The 19453-nt window shown below is 51.1% G+C and overlaps 6 protein-coding genes across 6 annotated transcripts; 3 read left to right on the top strand and 3 right to left on the bottom strand.

Annotated features, from left to right (window-relative positions):
* Positions 1 to 22: 22 nt before the first annotated feature.
* On the bottom strand, positions 23 to 2494 carry STEHIDRAFT_85687 (carboxylic acid transporter). The gene is made up of 8 exons (XM_007309164.1): positions 2338 to 2494; positions 2185 to 2281; positions 2058 to 2102; positions 1211 to 1733; positions 1033 to 1153; positions 721 to 973; positions 484 to 653; positions 23 to 410 (listed from the first exon to the last, which is right to left on the bottom strand). Exons 1-8 carry the CDS (start codon positions 2454 to 2456, stop codon positions 227 to 229), a joined length of 1512 nt encoding a protein of 503 aa, XP_007309226.1. The 5' UTR covers positions 2457 to 2494; the 3' UTR covers positions 23 to 226.
* Positions 2495 to 2939: 445 nt separating this feature from the next.
* Positions 2940 to 5347, bottom strand: STEHIDRAFT_142072 (uncharacterized protein). Its single transcript, XM_007309165.1, has 5 exons — positions 5228 to 5347; positions 4912 to 5170; positions 4515 to 4604; positions 4319 to 4447; positions 2940 to 4226 (listed from the first exon to the last, which is right to left on the bottom strand). The coding sequence occupies exons 2-5, from the start codon at positions 5101 to 5103 to the stop codon at positions 3129 to 3131; spliced, it is 1509 nt and encodes a 502-aa protein (XP_007309227.1). The 5' UTR covers positions 5104 to 5170; positions 5228 to 5347; the 3' UTR covers positions 2940 to 3128.
* Positions 5348 to 5413: 66 nt separating this feature from the next.
* STEHIDRAFT_171771 (uncharacterized protein) lies at positions 5414 to 7413 on the top strand (the record flags this gene model as incomplete). Its single annotated transcript, XM_007309166.1, has 8 exons — positions 5414 to 5440; positions 5505 to 5837; positions 5906 to 6130; positions 6189 to 6277; positions 6367 to 6568; positions 6675 to 6816; positions 6951 to 7082; positions 7162 to 7413. 8 exons carry the CDS (start codon positions 5414 to 5416, stop codon positions 7344 to 7346), a joined length of 1335 nt encoding a protein of 444 aa, XP_007309228.1. The 3' UTR covers positions 7347 to 7413.
* Positions 7414 to 11129: 3716 nt separating this feature from the next.
* Positions 11130 to 12824, top strand: STEHIDRAFT_161580 (uncharacterized protein; the record flags this gene model as incomplete). The annotated part of the gene is made up of 4 exons (XM_007309167.1): positions 11130 to 11427; positions 11490 to 11828; positions 12528 to 12632; positions 12709 to 12824. The coding sequence occupies 4 exons, from the start codon at positions 11130 to 11132 to the stop codon at positions 12822 to 12824; spliced, it is 858 nt and encodes a 285-aa protein (XP_007309229.1).
* A 545-nt stretch (positions 12825 to 13369) lies between these two features.
* Positions 13370 to 15249, bottom strand: STEHIDRAFT_103797 (Ebp2-domain-containing protein). Its single transcript, XM_007309168.1, has 4 exons — positions 14713 to 15249; positions 14521 to 14651; positions 13893 to 14188; positions 13370 to 13802 (listed from the first exon to the last, which is right to left on the bottom strand). Exons 1-4 carry the CDS (start codon positions 15226 to 15228, stop codon positions 13387 to 13389), a joined length of 1359 nt encoding a protein of 452 aa, XP_007309230.1. The 5' UTR covers positions 15229 to 15249; the 3' UTR covers positions 13370 to 13386.
* A 140-nt stretch (positions 15250 to 15389) lies between these two features.
* Positions 15390 to 19328, top strand: STEHIDRAFT_149847 (uncharacterized protein). Its single transcript, XM_007309169.1, has 10 exons — positions 15390 to 15560; positions 15620 to 15688; positions 15832 to 16005; positions 16105 to 16357; positions 16415 to 16513; positions 16573 to 16869; positions 16933 to 17059; positions 17133 to 18019; positions 18085 to 18729; positions 18813 to 19328. Exons 1-10 carry the CDS (start codon positions 15481 to 15483, stop codon positions 18954 to 18956), a joined length of 2775 nt encoding a protein of 924 aa, XP_007309231.1. The 5' UTR covers positions 15390 to 15480; the 3' UTR covers positions 18957 to 19328.
* Positions 19329 to 19453: the final 125 nt, after the last annotated feature.

Genomic DNA, 19453 nt, shown 5'->3' on the forward strand with positions numbered 1-19453 from the left:
TCACCTCCGGAAATACCATAGAAAAGCTCGTTCCAAACAATACACGAGAAATACAACAGTGCTGCTCACGGGAAATCGTGACAAATACAATATTTTGGACTACCTTCGCACACCAATATGCCAGCGTACATACCTCCAGATCTTCAAGTTGTTCATCTCATCCCATATCGTGTGAATTTTGTCGTCGTCGCCACATCGCTGATGATCATAGGAAGGTGGGCCACACTCACACCTGCTGGGCGATGTCGTGCGACCGGACACTCCCTTGGGAGCTAGTTTCCTTCTCTCTTGCATGCGCGTCAGTAGACCCAATGTGCCTAGCTTCTGGATCGTCCTCCTGGTCGCCATTGTTGTCTGCAGCACCCTCCTCAAACGCAGTCTTGTGTTGCTCGAAGTGCGAACCGTGGTTTCTATGATAGTGTGAAACGCAATTAGAAACAAAGTGCGATACCAAGCGAGAAAACGAAAGGGGAAATTACGCACTCGGGGCCTATAATGGTAATGATGACGACGAAAGCAGCGACAACGCCGACGAGGATCCCCTGCACGGTAGCATAATCTGGAACAATTGTTGGTACGCCGTTTTGGATGATAGTCTTCTTGAAATTATCTCCTCCTCTTGCTTCTATCTGGGCCGACGCAGAGGAGACCATCTAACCCAAGGCTTATTAGCCGACGTACGGGAGAGACGCAAAGAAAGGACTACCAACGGCGACTTACGTTTCCGAGCTGATATGCCACACCCGGAAAAGTCGCCCTAAACCCAGGGGGGCTCATCTCAGCAAGCTGAATAGGGATGACACCCCACGCTCCCTGTACACCGAACTGAAGGCAGAACGCGCCGGCAGCGAGAGCGGAGAAAGAGTTTGGGAGAATCCAGAGTGGGATAAAGGCGCCGGCGAGGAGGACGAACAGGATGATGGTGAGTCGGCGGCCTACATATTGTGACAAGTACCCTCCAAAAGCTCCACCGCTGCAATATGCAGCATTAGAAATAGCATGAGGAGATTACTGAGGGAAGGGTGGGCGTACGCAATGGCGCCACAGTTGCCGATGATAGTGGCGACTATGGCTGAATGGTCTGAGAAACCCTTTGATTTCTCCATGTAGGTGGGGAAGAGATCTTGGGAGCCATGCGACAAGAAATTGAACCCTATCTCGCATCGTAAGATTCGAAGATATGACAATTGAGTGCGAGCCAAGGACCTACCAGTCATGAGCAAAATGGCGTAAATGCAAAGCAACCAGTGTTTCTTCAACATCGCCCCCATCTGATGTAAAAACACCTTTGTCTTCTTCCCCGTCGTCGCACCTTTCTTCCTCTCGATCTCTCTTGCTCTCAAGAATACCTCACTCTCAGGCAATAAAGCGCTGATCACTGCTGAAAGCGCGCCGATCCCGCTTGCGCACCAGAATAGACTCCGCCAAGTCGTCGACGTCTCTGGCACGAGTGTAAGGCTGATCACAGCCGCGAGAAGGTAGCCGACCGCGTATCCTTGTTGAAGAACGCCGGACGCAAGACCGCGGGCTTCAACGGGGAGATTCTCGAGGGAAGTGGAGGCGGCGAGACCCCATATCCCGCCCATGGCGACACCGAAAAGGCAACGAACGGCGAGAAATTGACGAAAAGTATTGACAAAGCCGGAGGCGAGTTCGAAAACGGATATTAGTAGGAGGTTGAAGACCAATGGCCATTTGCGTCCGAAACGATCAGAGAAAACACCGAAGAGGACCTGCAATTCAATGTATGTGAGTGACCGGGGATTGACTGAGTGGTAAGGGCCGTGGCAGTCGCAAAACATCCATCAACACACACGATTTGGGGTCAGTGAAAGTTCTTCTGGCCGTATCTTTGAGAAAGAGTGGGCCATACGTGCCGTGCTTTCATAGCAGAACAAACAAACAAATGCTGCTCTTTGACGCGAATATTGCAAGTGGTATCAAGCGAGATTAGGATAAGTACTCCACATGTTGAGACGTGAATTTAGATACCATATCATGGTTCCTCCACAATATCAAAATATATTGCAGTCATAGGATGGAAGGAAGTAACTCACCGCACCAACAGATCGGAAAAGTAGGGTAAGAGTAATTGCTGTGGTCTGTACGCACATATCACGAAGAGGTAAGACAATGTATATGAGCAGATGAAACAACGTCGAGGGCTCAAATTATAGAACGTACAATATCAGAAGTATCCTTGTCAAACTGCGTCGCGAGCCTCGACACGCTGAGCGATACAGAGAAGAAGTCAATAGCATCGCAGGTCCACGCAAGCCAGCTAGAGACACGTCTGAATATCTCAGTCTCCAAGACGTTCAACAACTTATCACGTACCCAGACCAAAACTGTGCCCACTGCACAAGAGAGATGGTGCCCAAAGCAACGAGCAAAGGTCTACCCTCTGCCCGAGCCTCCCGCTTGGGGACGAGATTTCGGAGGAAATATGGAGCCATTCGGCTGAGAGTTTGTCAAAGAAGGCGGACTAGGATTCGAACGTTGGTGACTCGCACGAAAGGTGCAGCAGACTTTATACGAAGGCGGAACCATGACTGAGCTCGAAGCTCGACGTTGGAGAATGGATGCTCCTGGGCGGTCTGGACGAAGGAGGCAGGACTAGATTTACCTACGGAAAGTCCCGGTCCGTACCCGCCGCACTCTGGTTTTTGCTCATCCCAGCGGCTCGCGATAATGCTTGAAAAGCTCAATTATAGTTATTGAACCATGGAGGTTAAGATAGTAGAGGGGTCGATTAATGAAGTGAAATGGAAAATAACCGCCCTAAACGTGCCCATTGAAGGATCGAATGACTGTTCTAGTGCCACAAATGTGGCCCAAACCAACGCCCGGTTCGTCCCGGTTGTTGCATCGGAAGCTCGACCCGACTTTCAGAATCTGTACACGAGTGAAGCCAGAACGACAAGAATTGAGCTGGAGGATGTATAGATTTTGCTGGAAGCCGTCGAGTCGTGCCTCAACATCCTGGTCAGTTACAGATAGTATAATATTGGTCGTAACTCAGCGATGGTGCGACTAGGGTTTTGGACCGAAAACGGCTGTCAACATATTTCTCCTCCCGATTGGCCAAATCATCGCACAACCATCTGCAACCATATACTGAGGCCAATCTACGCTGCCTCGAGTTTCTGCCGTGCAAGTTCCTTCCACTGCTTCGTCGTGAGCCTAACAGGTTTCGACGGTTTCGGCGTCTTCGCAGAGGTTGCTGCTCGATGCGTCCGAGCATAATTCCTGACCAACTCCCTCCATCTCCTGAGCGACAGTCGGCCTCGGGTTTTTCCCGCTTCCGCCTCATCCAACTTCTTCAAAGCTTCCATCTCGCTCTCCCGCCTCCTTTCCCTCTCCATCGGTTCCGCACCCTCTACCTCACTCCTCTCTGCCCATTGTCTCCTTATCTCCATGACCTTCCTAATGGTCTCCTCCCTCCCCCTTAGCCTCTGCTCATCCCTCCCATCGTACCTATCCTCTTCCTTAGGCACTTTCCAACCATATTTCCTCTTCAACATCCCCACATATCCCACGACCGCCTTACTCCTCTTCATCACATGCATCTCCTCATACTTCCGCTTACTCCACTTCTGCCTCACCGCGACCGGGAACCCGCTTCCCCTTCTCTTGAGAGTATTAGCGAGGACTTCACCACGGGCTTCGCGCTCTGCTTCCCGTTCCTTGTTGTGGTATTTTTCGATGCGGGCGCGTTTCATGAGGGAGAGGAGGGTTGGCGGGAACGGGAGGGAAGAGCGGGTTTTTTCGAGGGCGAAGGAGGATTCGTGGAGTTGGAGGTGATCTTGGAGCCAGTGCTGCCATTCGTCTTGTAGTGTTTCTGGCTTTGTGTTCGTAGGATATCCTTCCGGACCCTTCGACTCTATCTTATCGGTGTCACCCCTCTCGTCTACGGCCTCACTATCCCTTCTCTCCGCCCGGATGTCTTTTTGAACTCGGCCACTGAAAACTCGCTCGAAAGGCACATCCCTCGCCGTTCTCGCAAGACTCCTCTCGAACTTGACCTCCTGTTGAACATCTTCGAGCCATGATTTGATCCGGTAGGTATCTTCGAGTCTACGATCGCGAGCGATGATGCGTTTGCGGATCATAGCGCCGATATGTGCAGGTTGGGGTTTCATGCGTGGTAGAGGACCGTGGAATTGAGTGGGACGCATTGGAGAGCCGGTGATGATGGGGCGGTTGCGGAGACGGGCTTGCCAGAGCTGTTGATAGGAGAGGTTATGGTTGTTACCGACAGTTCGCGTTGATTCACAACGAGGTGGAAGGGAAGGAAAGTATCGAAAGGTAGACTTACGGCCTCTTGACGAAGGATGTAGTGGAACTCTTCTTTCTTGCGTTTATGGTCTATCATCTTGGCGTAACGTGCTAGGACGGCCTGGAGGTGAGTGTTGCCTTGTTGCGCATTCTTGAAAATCTCAAGCCACTATGGAAAAGGGGGAAGGACATGATATTATGATCAAACGCGACGAGAGAGAACGGTGGAGGCTCACTCTGTGTCCTTGCTGAAGTCGAGCGATTGTGGCTTTGGGGCTCGTTAGAGAGCGGTAGACTCGGAAGAGTCGCTGTATTCTGAATCTGATCTATGACGCACCATGGGCATTAGCCATATTGAGGAGTAAAATTTCGGAGTAAGAAGCACAAGAAGGGAAGAGTTGAACGTAGTATTTTGCGATAAACTCTTCGTGCCCAGGCTTCCGGTTTGGCACCCAAGTTCTAATATTGACAACCAGCACAGCTGTGCCACATCTCATACCAAAGTGTCGTATATGGCGTTCCGCCCTTGGTCGCACATCGAGCAGAGATGACACTCAATCATCTACCACTCATCTCATTGTGGCGCCACACCAAGCCTTTCAAGGAGAACAAGATAAAGAAGCAGGAACGTACATTATCGTCTCCCGCATTCTTCAAGAGTCCGCGGTAGAGTGTCCATAGCGTAGGTACCCGATGAGCGCTGAGCTTCCAGAACGGAACATGGGGCCGAACACGCTTGAGGGGAGATATGGTCTGTGCGATTTGTTCACGGTGAGAAACAGATGCTAGCGAGGGTTTTGGCAGTCTCAGCAGCTGAGTTGACATCTAGGGATGTAACTCAACCTGTCTGGGCTGCAGTTGTTGCCTATAGTATGTCTGAGCCAGTCTGAATCTAATTTAAACAAAGCCGTCAGTAAGGTCGTCGTAGCTCACATCAAGTCCTCCTTACATTGCCCTATAGATTTACCATCCAAGAATGCCTCCCTAGTAGTCTCATTGGTTTTGAAGCATAGCAGTGATATGGAATCAGATGAACGAAGTCAGAGGCAAAGAAGCCCGGCGACGGTCGGGAGCAAGATTCGTGGCGCATTATTTCTCAACATTTCGCGCCAATTTCTCCCAGTCACACGCCGCCATGGGCTCTATCCATCTCGCCGATCTCGTCCGTCCGCTTTCACCATTATTCTCGACATTCCTCTCGATTTACCCGCTTATCTTTTCTCTAGGTCAATGACAACCTCGACACACCCACTCGCATTGGCGCCGTACGCGTCGAAGGCGCGACACACACCCGAGAATCTTTTCTTGCCTCACTCATCCAATCGCGCATACCCCCACCAGACCAGACATCTACTCTCGGCACTGTCCTTCGTACGACACGCGATATAAGCCATTTGCTCCATAGAACAGATATCTTCCAGACTGTGAATGTCCAGCTCGAGCGAAGTAGGGAAGCATTGGCGGCCCCAAACGATGTGGACGTCATATTCACAACGAAGGAGAGGGGAAAGTATTTTTTGAAGACAAGTACAGAGGTTGGGAATAACGAGGGTAATGCTGTGCGTACATCATGGATTGGTGCTGTCCTGCTCCTTTACTAAAATTTGCATTTGTATGGCCCGTATAGAGTGCGACGGCTCGTGTCCGTAACGTCTTTGGCGGTGCTGAGACATTTGAGGCAAACGCCTCTGTTGGCACCAAAACACGTCGATCTATTCAAGCTTCGTTGTCCGCCCCTGTTACTTCGACGCTGAGAACGAGAGGAGACCTTTCTATATTTGCGCTCGATAGAGACTACACGACGTACGCGAGCTGTACGGAGGCGGTTCGAGGAGTTAAGGCTGGTTTGAAGGTGAGGGTCTATCAAGAACATGGAGGATGCTCGAGCTGAGCGTGCTTGTGAATGGTAGCACGGTGAAATATGGTCCGGTCAACACGAATTAGCTTATGAAGCAGTACTACGACATATAGGAAGCCTGCTTCCATCCGCCTCCGTCAGGTAAGTTCTTTCCTAATTCTATATTGTCCTTCTACTTCTTCTTGAGTTTCGCTATGCGGTGCTGACTGTAAGTGCTATGTACCACACAGCATACGAGAATCTGCAGGCCAGACCATCAAATCTTCGATAACACATTCCTGGACACAAGACACCCGTTCAGGCCCCTCACTATCCATTGCGCCTGGCCACTATACCAAGCTCTTCCACGAACTTGCCGGAATAGGTGGGGACGCACACTATTACAAGGCTGAGGCCGAAAGTAAGATCACAACAGTTATTGCGAAGGGGATGGTCAGTCTCCCTTCTCTTGTTGTGGCGTCCACTGAAGACTTACTCACTGTATTTTTGGCGATTTGGTATATTAATGGGCGGATGGCGACGATCATTCTGCTTCCAGTGGCTATCCTGCTCAGCACGCGCTGGCGGACTATATAATCTCTCGCCAACAGGACAATCGTTATTCTCCGATAGATTCCAGCTGGGCGGGCCACTCAGCCTCCGAATGTTCCGTGCCAATGGCATGGGCCCTCGCGATGGTGGTTAGTGCATCCTATCCTCTTTTAAACCCATGTCCTCTTTCCACAATGTTATGCTAACTCCCTGTCTTTTTTGGTGTTTGTTGTGTCCGTACGCGATGCGGCGTTTTTGTGTGGTGTTCTTGAACGTGGCACAGTTGACTCGCTAGGTGGCGATTATTACTGGGCAGCAGGATTGAGCCTCATCTCTAACCTCCCCCCAAAACCACATTGGCCACTCAAAGCTCATTTCTTCCTCAACGCTGGCCAATTGCAGGGTTCACAACCCGGTATGTCCGCCTTCTTCCCTCTTCCCTTCCTCTGTCTGTTTCTGTCCTGTCCTCTCATCCTCGTTGGCCAACCACATAGGCATATCCCTGCGCGATACCCTCGCCACCTGCGTCTCCAAACCCTCGATATCCGCCGGCGTAGGACTCATCTATCTATTTGATCCTATACGTGTCGAGCTGAACTTTGGAGTTCCGTTGGTGGCGAGTAAGAGTGATGGGTTGCGGAAGGGGATACAGGTCGGCATGGGATTGGAATTTTTGTGATCTTCGATGAGGGAACTGTGTATGTAGGACTGGGGCCCAAATTGACAGGCAGCCTGCTGTCGCGTTTGACCTTTTGTTGGTGCCAGGAGATGGTCGTCAGTGTTCACATCGGTCCTTCTGCATGAGAACCAGAAGTCCAATATCGACGTCTTTGAAGATGGAGATCTAGATGCACCGCAGAAACAGATTCAGTGCGCTTTGTTGACGATGTCGCCGACAGAGATGCTTGTGTTGAAGCAGGGTGGAGTTCGCCGTTCAAACGTTCACACGATGATTGCGAGCGAAGCGAGCATACTATCAGTGGCCCCTCGTTCGGACAAACCGTCGTTCGGACAGTGCGAAAAACACACCCAATTCCCTATCGTTTCTCCCCGTTCAAGCTCTCATAAATCATGTTAAATCACCACTAGACCATCTGCGAAGTGATTTGAGTACAATAATGGCAATGGGAGGTCGAATGGGGAGGGGGGTGTTTCGGACACTTTGGCGGGATCGGCTGTCCGATCGACGGTCCCACCCCCCGATCGACGACCTTTCTCTCAAGCAATTCACAACAAAATTGCATGGGCATGTAGCTACAGTAGGGGGCATTGTGTGTGCAAAGTTTCATGGCAAGAGAACTTATACTGCGTGAGCTAGATTTTTTTGCAGTCCGGATTGTCCGAACGAAGGGCCAGTGATAGTAAATTGCCTAAGGACCGGACCCCAGCGGACAAACAAGTACAAATTCGCGACCAGCAGATTCCTCCTCGCCCAGAAAACCGTTGTGTTCCCATCTAAACCATTCAATTGTGACTCTTTCTTTTTGAAAATTTTAATTCTTACGCGCCTGACCTAGGGCTTTAGTTTGATACCCACAGTATTCCTGAGTTTTGCGTCCAAACCAATCTATGATTTAAAGTTGACTTTTCAGAGCGGTGTCATTGAACCGCGACGCGTCTGCACGTGATTTATTCATGCGAGTGGCACTTCGTGGCGACATGTACAGTCTTCACTGCTCAGACACAAACACAGAAATCGAGATGGGTTCTGCTCATCCGGTCTTTTTTGCACCTTGACTCCTTTCGCCACTAGTCATTACATGCCTGCACAACCTGACATAAATGCCCCGCAAGTCTTCATTGGCACTACCCTTACTGTATGTTGCATTCGACTGCTGTTCAATGTAGGGCTCCCAGTCCCCCTGGAAATACATTCGCGTGGGAGAACTCGGTCTTCGAAGCGAGCACCATTCTGGGAAACCCAGCACGATATTAAAATCCTAGCGGCAATGGCCGCGTTATTCGTGCATTGCTTCTGCAGCTGATCGTCAACTTCAGCATCTCAGGCTTCTACCTACCTCCAATGAAGGTGCAACCATCTGCCGTGGCTGGTTCACCAGAGCCAACTTCAGACCCAGAGTATCGGACTAGGGTGCCTCGAACGGAGTACGTCGGCTTCTATTCGTACATCTTCATCTTGGCAGTGAGCGCCTGAGATCGAATTGCACTGATTTCGAATCATCTGCTATTTCTTCAGCTCACATACGGTTGGAAATGAAGACTTAATGAAGCTGATACAAAGGCAAACGGACGCCATGGAATTGTTGTTGAAGGAAGGGAGAGAACAGGCTGCATCGCATGGTATGTAGACAACTCCGAAGAGATCGTTGTATCCGTCGCCTTGAGTCCGCACCGTGTTTACACGAATTTTCTGCATTGATCACGTAGGCGCACTATCGCGAGATATGCTTGACATCCTGAAGAAAATGTATGACAAACAGGTGGCGTCTGGTAAGCTACTTTACGCACACAATCCACAGGCGCAGATGTTAATGGTGTTCTGGGTCCCACGTCGTTAGACGTCTCCTATAAACCTATCCCGCCCGTTCCAGGGTTACTATGAAAGTAACTTTTTTGGTTACTTTTTCCCTCCAAAGTTAACTTTTCCTAGCTTTTGTGCCGAAGTTAGCTTTTAAAGCTAGCTTCGGCATAAAAAGCTAGATCGGAAGGCTTCCTTGCTTTGATGACTTCGATGTTGTTTGTGACCTCCTCTGTCTAGCAAGACATCGAAGCAAGGATCACCCGAGTCGTATGCTCCAAGGGAATTATGTTTGTATTTTTGACTATTATTCTAGTAGCGTATGGCCTTTTAAAGCCGTTGTCGTCGCTGTCGACCTTGCACGTGACATAAAAGTTCACATTCTTGCTTTTCGCTAACTTTTCTTAAGTCTACCTTATGCATCTCTTTTAAGTGTCTCTCACGTATGGGCATCGTTTCTGTGAACCTCTCGGCCACCCCCATTTCTTCATTAGACTCCCAGAGTATCTATTAGCATTGTATTCAAAGTGGCCGAGGTGCCGGGTATGACAGCGACGACGACAACGGCGCCGACCTATCAACTGGAGTAACTGCCCATATGACACACAGACTTACTCGATCTCAGCGCTGTTTCAAGCAGGTAATACACTCTGTATCGAAGGAAGCCACATCGGCAATAAAAAGCCGACGGTGTAACGTGTTGAACGACCTCCTTGTTGGCCCCATAACGGTGGCGTGGTGATTGGGCGCAACTGGTACGAACAAACTACAGTTGATGCAATATCCGGCAGCTCATTACCAAGAACGGTGAAGGCTGGCACCGCTTCTGGGGTCAAAAGTGAAACAACACTCGTAAAAGTGGGGGTGCTTTGACGAGACAATGGATGTGTACAGGGTACGAAGTACACCCAAAGCAGGCAAAGTTACTTTCGTGAAGCGTGGGAAAAAGCTAAAGCACGGATCGCACCTTTTTTTGGCGGGGAAAAAGCACCCAAAAAGTTACTTTAATAGTACCCCCGTTCCAGCCACAAGCTCAAGCGGCTGGACACCGCTACTTCGCGCCCACCTCGGCCACATCCAGCCAACGGTGGACCGTTGGCGGGGTACTCTAGATACATTGCTTGTTTTCGTGAGTTTCTGCGACCCATCTCTTCGTATCATAGCTGACGGTGGGAAAAAGATTGCCCTTTTCTCAGCTATCGTGACGACATTCTTCGTCCAGTCCCTCACCGGGTTATCCCAGGACACAGGAGCGAGAACGAACGAGCTCCTCCAGAATTTGACTGATATATTCATCGCTGTGAACGGTGCTGACGCTTCACAGCTCAACGTGTCCTCGCCTGTTCCATTCGAGCCGGAAAGTAGCGCAGTACGCCTCAACTTCTACTGGTCCATTTCACTGATTCTGAGTGTAAGGCCTCTTTTTCACACTCATTGTTCATGGCTAATCGCTGTCTCAACGACCTTTAGATCTCAGTGGCTGCCCTTGCAGTGACAAGTCGAGGATACGTTGCCATGCTTTCGCGTTCTAAGCATCGAGCGGCGCACAAGAAACTTGGTGACATACACCGCCGCTGGGCCCAGGCTGAGCGATTGCTTGCTCCTGCTATAGACCTGCTACCACAGCTATTGATTATCCCCGTCTTACTCTTCGTAGTCGGCCTCCTGGACAACATCATCTCGATTGTGATTCCGATCTCCAGAGTTTTTCTACCCGTCTTCGTCGCGGGCCTAGTATCTTGTGCTTTCGCCCTCGTCGTTACTATCTACACTGGGTGGACCGTTATACACGGTTGCCTTCACCCGGAAACATCACCGTTTCAATCGACACTCTCACGGCTCATGGTCATATATGGCACTCGACTGCACTCGACTGTAACGTCAGCTTATTCTGCTTCCATGAAGCACTGCCGCTTGTGGAAGCAAAATCTACTCAGCCTTATCACAGGTTCATACAGCCCATGTGATCAGTTTGGAGATTCCATGGAAGTCGGTTTGTTGCCTGTGATCTCCTTTGGAGCGAAGGAGATGGACGATGCACCGCTAGCTACTCATGAAATTCACGCGTATCACTCGGTCATCCAGCAGACACACGAGGATGATATCGTGGATCAAGCTGCGGCCGTACTATTGCCGATTATACGACAGCGAGAGTGGAAAGCATTCATATCCCCTGAAGAGCTTTCTTCCCTGTGCTACATGCTCTCCGACGAAGCCAGTATTCGAACCAATATCACCACGGCACAATACCTCGTGTACCTCGAGCAATCTGCGTCACTAGGTAAGATGTATTCATTTCAAAATTACACTCCGTTGGTTCTAATAATATATACACTCGTTCAGATCTTACCGGCGAGCAATGCGCGGTGCTGTTGAGCTTGCTTGTCAAGTCCTCTCAGCGATATTCGTTCTCGCTAACAGGAGAATGGTGTGATACTGCTCTTTGGAAATGCCCCTTCATCTATGCCCTGCTCGCAGTCGTTCGCCCCATTGTGGGCGGCTACAGTTGGTACGATTTCGATGATATTCCTATCGTCATACTGCTGCTATATGGTCCTAGCGTCGACACATACGGGAAGGTAGTCTCTCAAGGGCTGCCATCCGATTGGAATTCCACTGTCATCCCATTTCTTCTCAAAGTTATCCGTGCTAAGTTGGAGGGTTCAGACTCCTCCTCGCCCCGTAAGCCACTATCATATCTGAGCATGTTGCAATTTATGGACTCAAACTACCCACATCTTCGCGGTTCGTTCCGAAGGCATGAACGTAGACTTCCTACTCTTCTTAATTCAATCCTCATGATGGGGCTACTTGATCAGTACCAGGATATGACGTGCATGGAATCTCTTACACACTGGGCGATAGAATGGTATTGCGACCTGCACATATCTACTTTCAATCTCCACGGGTTGGTAGTGAATTCAGCGTCACACGTTTTGCATCGACTTTCTGCGGATTGTAGGTCGAAACCACGTGAACCGACCCTGATCAGACCAAGAATTGATTGGCTTTCTTTCCTGTGGGACACCACGAATTCCGTCTTCGCTGGAGAGTCTCGTACCGGCCATTTGCCGAAGGTCGAAGAGTCTATGGACTTTCTGCGCCTCTGCGTTGACGGAGTACTCCTCTTCCAGGAGTATGATGTTGAGCCTACGCTCAATCGTTACGCTACCGATCACCTTTTCCGTCATCCACATACATCCAAAGTCCACAGCAATGAATTTGAACTGAGATGCACACCTCTGTGCCGGTTCCATACAACAATTAGTCGCTCCGTTCAACTCATACGTGAAAGGCATCCGAGTCTCCGACTTGCTAGATACTCGTGGACAAGAATAGTCACCGCCTTGGGCAAGACGCCATTGGAACATCGTCCAACAGGCCCTGGGATTTTTTATTGGGATCGATGGACACCTGAATCCCACCGCGAAGGGATCAAGAGAAGTGTACTGGAGCTCTTCCGTACATTTTCGCCTGAGGCAAGAGGTAAGTCTGTAATTCCAATGCACAATTCCATCTCACACGTCAGAATTGACCGTTCAATGATTCACCGCGATATCAGTGACTACGGTGGACACAAACGATACCCCATCAGACATGGCGATTCCATGGGAATGGCTGGAGAATTCGCACGACTTTGCGTCAGGACTGGAAGCAAAGGATGGGGGAGAGCATTAAGTGTTAAGAGGACGAAGGAGGCATATGGCAAGGAGACATATGGCGAGGAGACATATGGCACGGATTGACTCAAGGTTGTTTGATACATGTTCTTACCACTGTCTTGGGTGAGGTCTGCCGGAGCGACTCAGATCACAGCGACACGGTCGATCAGGTTAAATATCAGGAGAAATATATGGCTATGTTCTTGAATTCAAGAGTTCAGGGTTATGAGCCCTATTCTGGAGGGTCGGTGCTTTGGTTTCGACCCTGCACTGACGTCTGTAGTACCCTCGCATTCGCCCGGAGCATTCAGAAGAACAACTCTCGTGGACTTCATGATAGGGTAGCGATGTTTTGCCCTTGGCATGGCCGTGCAGTGTTTCTGATATTGAACGAGACGATCCAGGCAGCTTTCGTTCTGAGAAGTTTGCATGCTGGATCAATTTGTGCCCAGAGAACGAGGAAGATGATATGACACTGAGAGAGAGAGAGAGAGACCAACGCATTAGCACGCAATATCTCAGCAAAACAATTCATCGTGATCATCCCGGTCCTTTCAAACACACCGCTCAACATCCGCTCAGCGACTTTTCGCACTAACTCTCCTACTCTTCCCCATCCTCTTCCCACCACCACCACCTCCCCGTCCACCACCTCCGCCCCTCCCACCACCTCCCCCACCCCGTCCCCCACCGCCTCCTCGTCCCCCTCTTCCACCAAACCCGCCTCTTCCACCCCTTCCACCCCTCCCACCACTGCCACGACCCTCACCACCAAAGTCGTCCGTCGATGCCTTATCGTTCTGTTTCGACCTCCTTCCCGCTCCTCCGAAGCCGAACTTTTGATCCCGCGCGTTTCGAGGGAATTTTTTCCCGTCGGCGCCTTTGGCCCGTTTGTTGGGTTGGGAAGATGAGGGACGGCCGGAGATGGCGTCTTCGACTGCGATGTCGAAGGCTGAGTCGTCTGCTTGGGCGTTGTCGAGGGCGCCTTGACGTTCTGTGTACGTCGAGTTTCAGCATCAGCACCGTCCATAAGGAGGAAGTAAGAAAGCAACAAAAAAGAAAGAGTGACAAGGGTCAAACGTACTCCTCTTCAAGCCCTTCAACCTCTCCTCCATATCCTTCTTCCCCTTCTCCCTCTCCTTCAACTTCTCCATCTGCACTTGCTTCCCGAACTTCTTCCCCTCCCTCTCCCTGCGCTTCTCCTCGCTCTTCTTGATCGTCGCGCTCTCGTCGAGCAGACGTTGTCGGATGCGCTCCATGTGCGCGTCGGTTTTTACCATCTCGGCGAAGTAGTCGGTGGGGCGGGTGAAGGGCAGGGGTGGGGAGGAGGATTTTGCGAGGTCGCGGGCGGAGGAGGCGGAGTGGAGGGCTTGTTTGTAGCTAGGGGAGAGAGACGCAGGTTAGCATGGCAGAAAGAGAGAAACGCGGGATGAGATAAGTGAGGAAAGGAGGGTGCGTGGTCGCGGACGTTTGTTCGGCGTATGTATACATCGGATCAGACTCCACGACGTGGTTTAAAGAGAGTCTCGGAAGACGTCGCCGCAAGACCGCCTCTCTTGTCTGCGAGCCACACCTGTGCAGCTGGCCCAGAAATGCAAAGTGAAGACTGTATAGAGTGTGGCGTTATGACGCCACACTACACCCGCAACAGTCATGCAAATATCTAGGCCCGTGTGGAAACGAAAGAAAACACACTAGAGGGAGAGACGTACAATGCAACTTCACGATCCAAATCGTTCTCAACATCTACCTCGATTCTTTGTGGATATGAGAGGACCAAGGTCTCTGTCCATGGTAATGATGGATCGAGCTGAATTGTATCGCGTATCCGTTCGAGTGCAACCTAAGATATAGACCGAAGATTGTGAGATCAAGACCGATGCAACATGGTCGGAAGGACCTACCGTGTTGTTAATCTCTATTTTTTGACGAGGGACGGCATCTTCATCCACAGACTCGACTTCGTCCAGGGCGACGGCCTCGTCTGCCTCTTCGTCTTCCGCGTCGACCTCACCATTAGGAACTACGGCATCTTCTTCATCGTCCTGGCCCTCGTCACTCTCGTCATCCTCAGCACCATCATCTTCGTCGTCGACGTCTTCTTCCTCGCTTCCACTCTCGTCCTCACCCTCCTCACCTTCATCGTCTTCTTCTTCATCCTCGCTACCCTCACCGCCTAGTGCTAGTAATTGTGCCCTCTCAAAATCATCCAGTCCATTCTCACCCAGTGCCTTCATGAGCTTCTCCATACCTTCCTCATCTACCCCACTGTCGTATTCCTCATCCTCCTCGTCCTCTTCATTGTCTTCAGCCGGTACTTCGGCAGGTTTTGGCGACTTAGTAGCGGCAGCCGGGGCTTTCCCTTTTGATATGGGGCCTTTTGGTTTCGATTTCGAAGAGGTTTTGATGGCGGAAGGCATGATGGGCTGGTAAAGGAGCCCGTGAGGAGGTTGGAGGAAGACAGAATTTTCAGAATATCAAATTCGCAAACGGCGCGATCGAAAACTCGTGGTTATCTTATCTCTTCCAAATAAGGACTTGACTTACCATCATCCACGAATTGGCACCCGATAACTCCTTCGCCTCGTACTTCACCTCATTGCCGGTCTGTTGGTCATTAAAACCATTACTTCGACCTTATACGAAACTATACGCAACGACTGTAGACGAATATGGCGTCGAATAAGCCAAATAAGCTGGCTTTTCTGTCGATGCCGGCTCCGGCATCATATGTGGCTGGTCTTGGTCGAGGGTACGTCCGTTCTTGCGTCTACCTCTGAGAAGTTTGTAACATGACTTTGAACTTTTCAGTGCATCAGGATTTACGACGCGGTCTGATATTGGACCTGCGAGAGAGGGACCTTCGGCGGAGGTTATTGCGTGAGTCTTCTTCGCTATATTTTATTCCGAGATTGTGTGGCTGGGCGCTTGACGTGTGGGGAGTCAGCGCGCCACCACACGGTCGCCTCGCAGCCACAATATTCATAGTACTGAGCCCATGCTTCACTTTTTTTCTCTCATAGCGAGGCTCAAGCCCGCCGTGGCGAAGAAGCCGAAGTTGACCCCGAACAATTTCAAGACCCTGATAACGAGTATGGTCTCTTCGCAGGGACGACATACGAAGCAGATGACGAAGAGGCAGACAAGATCTATGACCAAGTAGACCAGAATATGGACGCGAGACGGAGGGCCCGAAGGTGTGTGCTGGTCAGTTTTGTCCGTCTCGTTTCCTTCCGTTTGCCTCATTCACGCTCCTCTTCCTTTTTTTGCCCCTCAACATGGATCTGAACGTGTAGAGAAGCCCGTGAGGAGGCGGAACTTGCGAAACATCGCGCGGAGAGACCGAAACTTCAACAACAGTTTGCGGATCTGAAGCGAGGATTGGCGGTCGTCACGGATGCGGAATGGGAGAGTATACCGGAGGTGGGTAATCTGACGAGGAAGAAGCGGAGGAGGGATGAGAGGACGTTCGTCGTCCCGGACAGCGTCATTGTCGGGGATAGGTCAAAGGGAGAGTACGAGAATTCTTTGGATCCTATGCAGCAGGAGGTGCGCTTATCTCCTACTTGAACTCTTCAATATAATGCTTAATTATTGTGTTTACAGAGAGGAGGATTTGAAACACCTGCGGATTCTGGCACACTGACCAACTTTGTCGAAATCGGTCAAGCACGAGACAAAATCCTTTCCCTCAAACTCGACCAGGTAACTACCCTCCCATCATCATACTCTCCTTCCCCGCCTGACCAACTTCTCGCCCACAGATCTCCGGCACCTCAACATCCTCCGGCTCCGCCACCTCCGTCGACCCCAAAGGCTACCTGACCTCCCTCAATTCCGTCGTCCTCAAAACCGACGCCGAAATCGGCGACATCAAGCGCGCGCGCATGCTCTTCGACTCCCTCGTGAAATCGAACCCGAAACATTCGCCTGGTTGGATCGCCGCGGCGGCGTTGGAGGAGCATGCGGGGAGGATGGTGGCGGCGAGGAAGTTGATTAAGATGGGATGTGAGCAGTGTCCGAAGAGTGAGGATGTTTGGTTGGAAGCTGCGAGATTGCACGTGAGTCACTATGTCTTCGTCTTTTAGAGTTTGAATGACATTCCCAACCACCGATCGTCACAGAACAACGATGATGCCAAGGTTATACTCGCTAACGCGGTTCAGCATGTCGGACAAAGCGTGAAGATCTGGCTCGCCGCCAAAGACCTCGAACACGACGAGAAAGCCAAACGGCGTGTTCTCCGTAAAGGTCCGTACTCTACCGCCTTACTTTTGTCAATCTATGGGATCGTATTGACATCATATATCCGTGGATTACGCAGCCCTGGAACACATCCCAAACTCAGTCCGCCTCTGGAAAGAAACCGTCAACCTCGAATCGTCCGCCTCCGACGCCCGCATCCTCCTCTCCCGCGCCGTCGAAGTCATCCCCCAATCCGTCGAACTCTGGCTCGCCCTCGCCCGACTCGAGACCCCCGAAAAGGCTCGTTCCGTGATCAACACCGCGCGCAAAACCATCCCCACCTCTCACGAGATCTGGATCGCCGCCGGTCGGTTACTCGAACAGGAGGCTTACAACCCCGCGAAGGAGAAGACGCCGGAGCAGCGGGAGAAGGAGTTGAATGCGGTTGATAATACGATGAAGCTTGGAGCGAAGGAGTTGAGGAAGCATGGGGTGTTGTTGACGAGGGATCAGTGGTTGAAGGAGGCGGAGAAGTGTGAGGCGGAGGGTAGTTTGAGGACTTGTGAGGCTATTGTGAAAGCTACCGTCGCGATGGAAGTCGAGGAAGAGGACCGATTATCCACGTGGCAAGGGGACGCGGAGTCGGCTGAGGCGAGGGGGAGAGTAGGCACAGCGAGGGCGATATTGGCATATGCTCTACGTGTGTTCCCGGATAAGAGGGATCTGTGGCATCGGGCGGCAGATTTGGAGAAGGCGCATGGGACGAGGGAGAGTTTGGATAGGATATTGGAGCAGGCGGTGTTGCATTGTCCGCAGGCGGAGGTGTTGTGGTTAATGTGGGCGAAGGAAAAATGGTTGGGCGGGGATGTGCCGAGCGCCAGAGGCGTGCTCGAGAAGGCGTTCGTTGCGAATCCGGAGAGCGAGAAGATTTGGTTGGCAGCGGTGAAGTTAGAAGCGGAGAATGGAGAGTTGAAGGTCGCGAGGGAGTTGTTGATCCGTGCCAGGACAGTCGCGGACACCGAGAGGGTATGTCTTCTTCATCTGGATCCGTCCAAATTCAAGAGTATCAACTGATAGCATTGTACACATAGATATGGATGAAGTCCGCCGTCTTCGAACGCCAACAAGGCGAACTCGACACCGCCCTCGCCACCCTCGCCACCGCGCTCACCAAATACCCCAAATACGCCAAACTCTACATGATCCAAGGACAAATCCACCAATCCCGCTCCAACATCCCCGCCGCCCGCGCCTCCTTCGCCGCAGGGCTCAAAGCCGTACCAAAATCTACCACCCTCTGGATCCTCGCCTCGAGACTCGAAGAAGCCGACAACAAATCGATCCGTGCGCGCGCGATACTTGATAAAGCGCGCCTCGTGAACCCGAAATCCGATCTGCTATGGGCCGAAGCCGTCGGGGTCGAGGAACGCGCTGGTGGAGCGCAACAGGCGAAGACGATGCTGGCGAGGGGGTTGCAGGAGTGTCCGAGCTCGGGGATGTTATGGAGTATGGCGATCTGGGCTGAGCCGAGGCCGGGGAGGAAGAGTAAGAGTGTGGATGCGATGAAGAGGTGTGAACAGGACAAGGTCGTGTTCTGTAGCGTCGCGAGGCTGTTTTGGATGGAGAGGAAGATTGAGAAGGCGAGGATGTGGTTCGAGAGGAGCGTTGGGGCGGACAGGGATTACGGGGATGCGTGGGGGTGGTGGTTGAAGTTTGAGAGGCAGCATGGGACGCAGGTAGGTGTCCTTTCACTCTTCTTGTCTGTGAGCTCCTTGGTTTATGAATTTCTAACTAACGGCACTTTTTTTGGTCTCTTTAGGAATATCGAGATGAGGTTGTGGCAAGGTGTGTGGCGGCGGAGCCACATCATGGACCGACATGGCAGGTCATCGCGAAGGACGACAAGAATGTTGGGAAGAGCACTAAGGAGATCCTAGAGCTTGTCGCTGCCGCGCTCCAGTAGCACGGCCAGGGAACCACTATTTAGAGTGCTCTAAAGGTGATTCTAAAGTAACTTCTATATATTATGTATGGGCTCCGCTTTGGAAAGTACTAAAGAGAAACTTTGGAGACCTCCAAAGGCGACTCTATGCATTTTCTTTAGAAATGCCGTACAAACGCTAAAGATAGACTTTGGAGGACGCTAAAGGCTGTCGAGCACCTCGGGCTTGCCTTATGTGGCAACCCCGAATCTCTTTAGCACCCTCTAAAGGTAATTCAGAGAATAATCAATGGAACTCACTATAGAGCTCGCTAAAGCTTTGCTTTAGAGAGCGCTAAATTGGCATCCATATATAATATTTTGACCAATGTTTAGATTCCACTTTAGCTGGCTCTAAATAGTGGTTTCCCCGTCGTGTAGGTTCTGTGGTGTGTTGTTGGTGTCTCTGTTTCGATGTGCTGTTTTGCTATCGTACCACCATGATTACTCCTTGGAGGGCTTCTGGCCCTTCTGATTCT

Source organism: Stereum hirsutum (genome assembly GCF_000264905.1).
Source record: "Stereum hirsutum FP-91666 SS1 unplaced genomic scaffold STEHIscaffold_17, whole genome shotgun sequence".
Taxonomy (NCBI): domain Eukaryota; kingdom Fungi; phylum Basidiomycota; class Agaricomycetes; order Russulales; family Stereaceae; genus Stereum; species Stereum hirsutum.

Bases quoted from the DNA above. Each gene is read 5' to 3' on its own strand.
- STEHIDRAFT_142072 (XM_007309165.1), bottom strand. From the start codon at position 5,103: ATGTCAACTCAGCTGCTGAGACTGCCAAAACCCTCGCTAGCATCTGTT. The intron at 4,448-4,514 runs GTGAGCCTCCAC...CCTTTTCCATAG, and splicing joins GACTTCAGCAAGGACACAGA to TGGCTTGAGATTTTCAAGAA. The intron at 4,227-4,318 runs GTAAGTCTACCT...TCCTATCAACAG, and splicing joins ACATCCTTCGTCAAGAGGCC to CTCTGGCAAGCCCGTCTCCG.
- STEHIDRAFT_85687 (XM_007309164.1), bottom strand. From the start codon at position 2,456: ATGGCTCCATATTTCCTCCGAAATCTCGTCCCCAAGCGGGAGGCTCGG. The intron at 2,103-2,184 runs GTACGTTCTATA...ATGTGCGTACAG, and splicing joins ACAAGGATACTTCTGATATT to ACCACAGCAATTACTCTTAC. The intron at 974-1,032 runs GTACGCCCACCC...TGCATATTGCAG, and splicing joins GGCAACTGTGGCGCCATTGC to CGGTGGAGCTTTTGGAGGGT.
- STEHIDRAFT_103797 (XM_007309168.1), bottom strand. From the start codon at position 15,228: ATGCCTTCCGCCATCAAAACCTCTTCGAAATCGAAACCAAAAGGCCCC. The intron at 14,652-14,712 runs GTAGGTCCTTCC...TCTATATCTTAG, and splicing joins AAATAGAGATTAACAACACG to GTTGCACTCGAACGGATACG. The intron at 13,803-13,892 runs GTACGTTTGACC...CGACGTACACAG, and splicing joins GTTGAAGGGCTTGAAGAGGA to AACGTCAAGGCGCCCTCGAC.
- STEHIDRAFT_149847 (XM_007309169.1), top strand. From the start codon at position 15,481: ATGGCGTCGAATAAGCCAAATAAGCTGGCTTTTCTGTCGATGCCGGCT. The intron at 15,689-15,831 runs GTGAGTCTTCTT...TTTCTCTCATAG, and splicing joins CCTTCGGCGGAGGTTATTGC to CGAGGCTCAAGCCCGCCGTG. The intron at 17,060-17,132 runs GTCCGTACTCTA...TGGATTACGCAG, and splicing joins ACGGCGTGTTCTCCGTAAAG to CCCTGGAACACATCCCAAAC.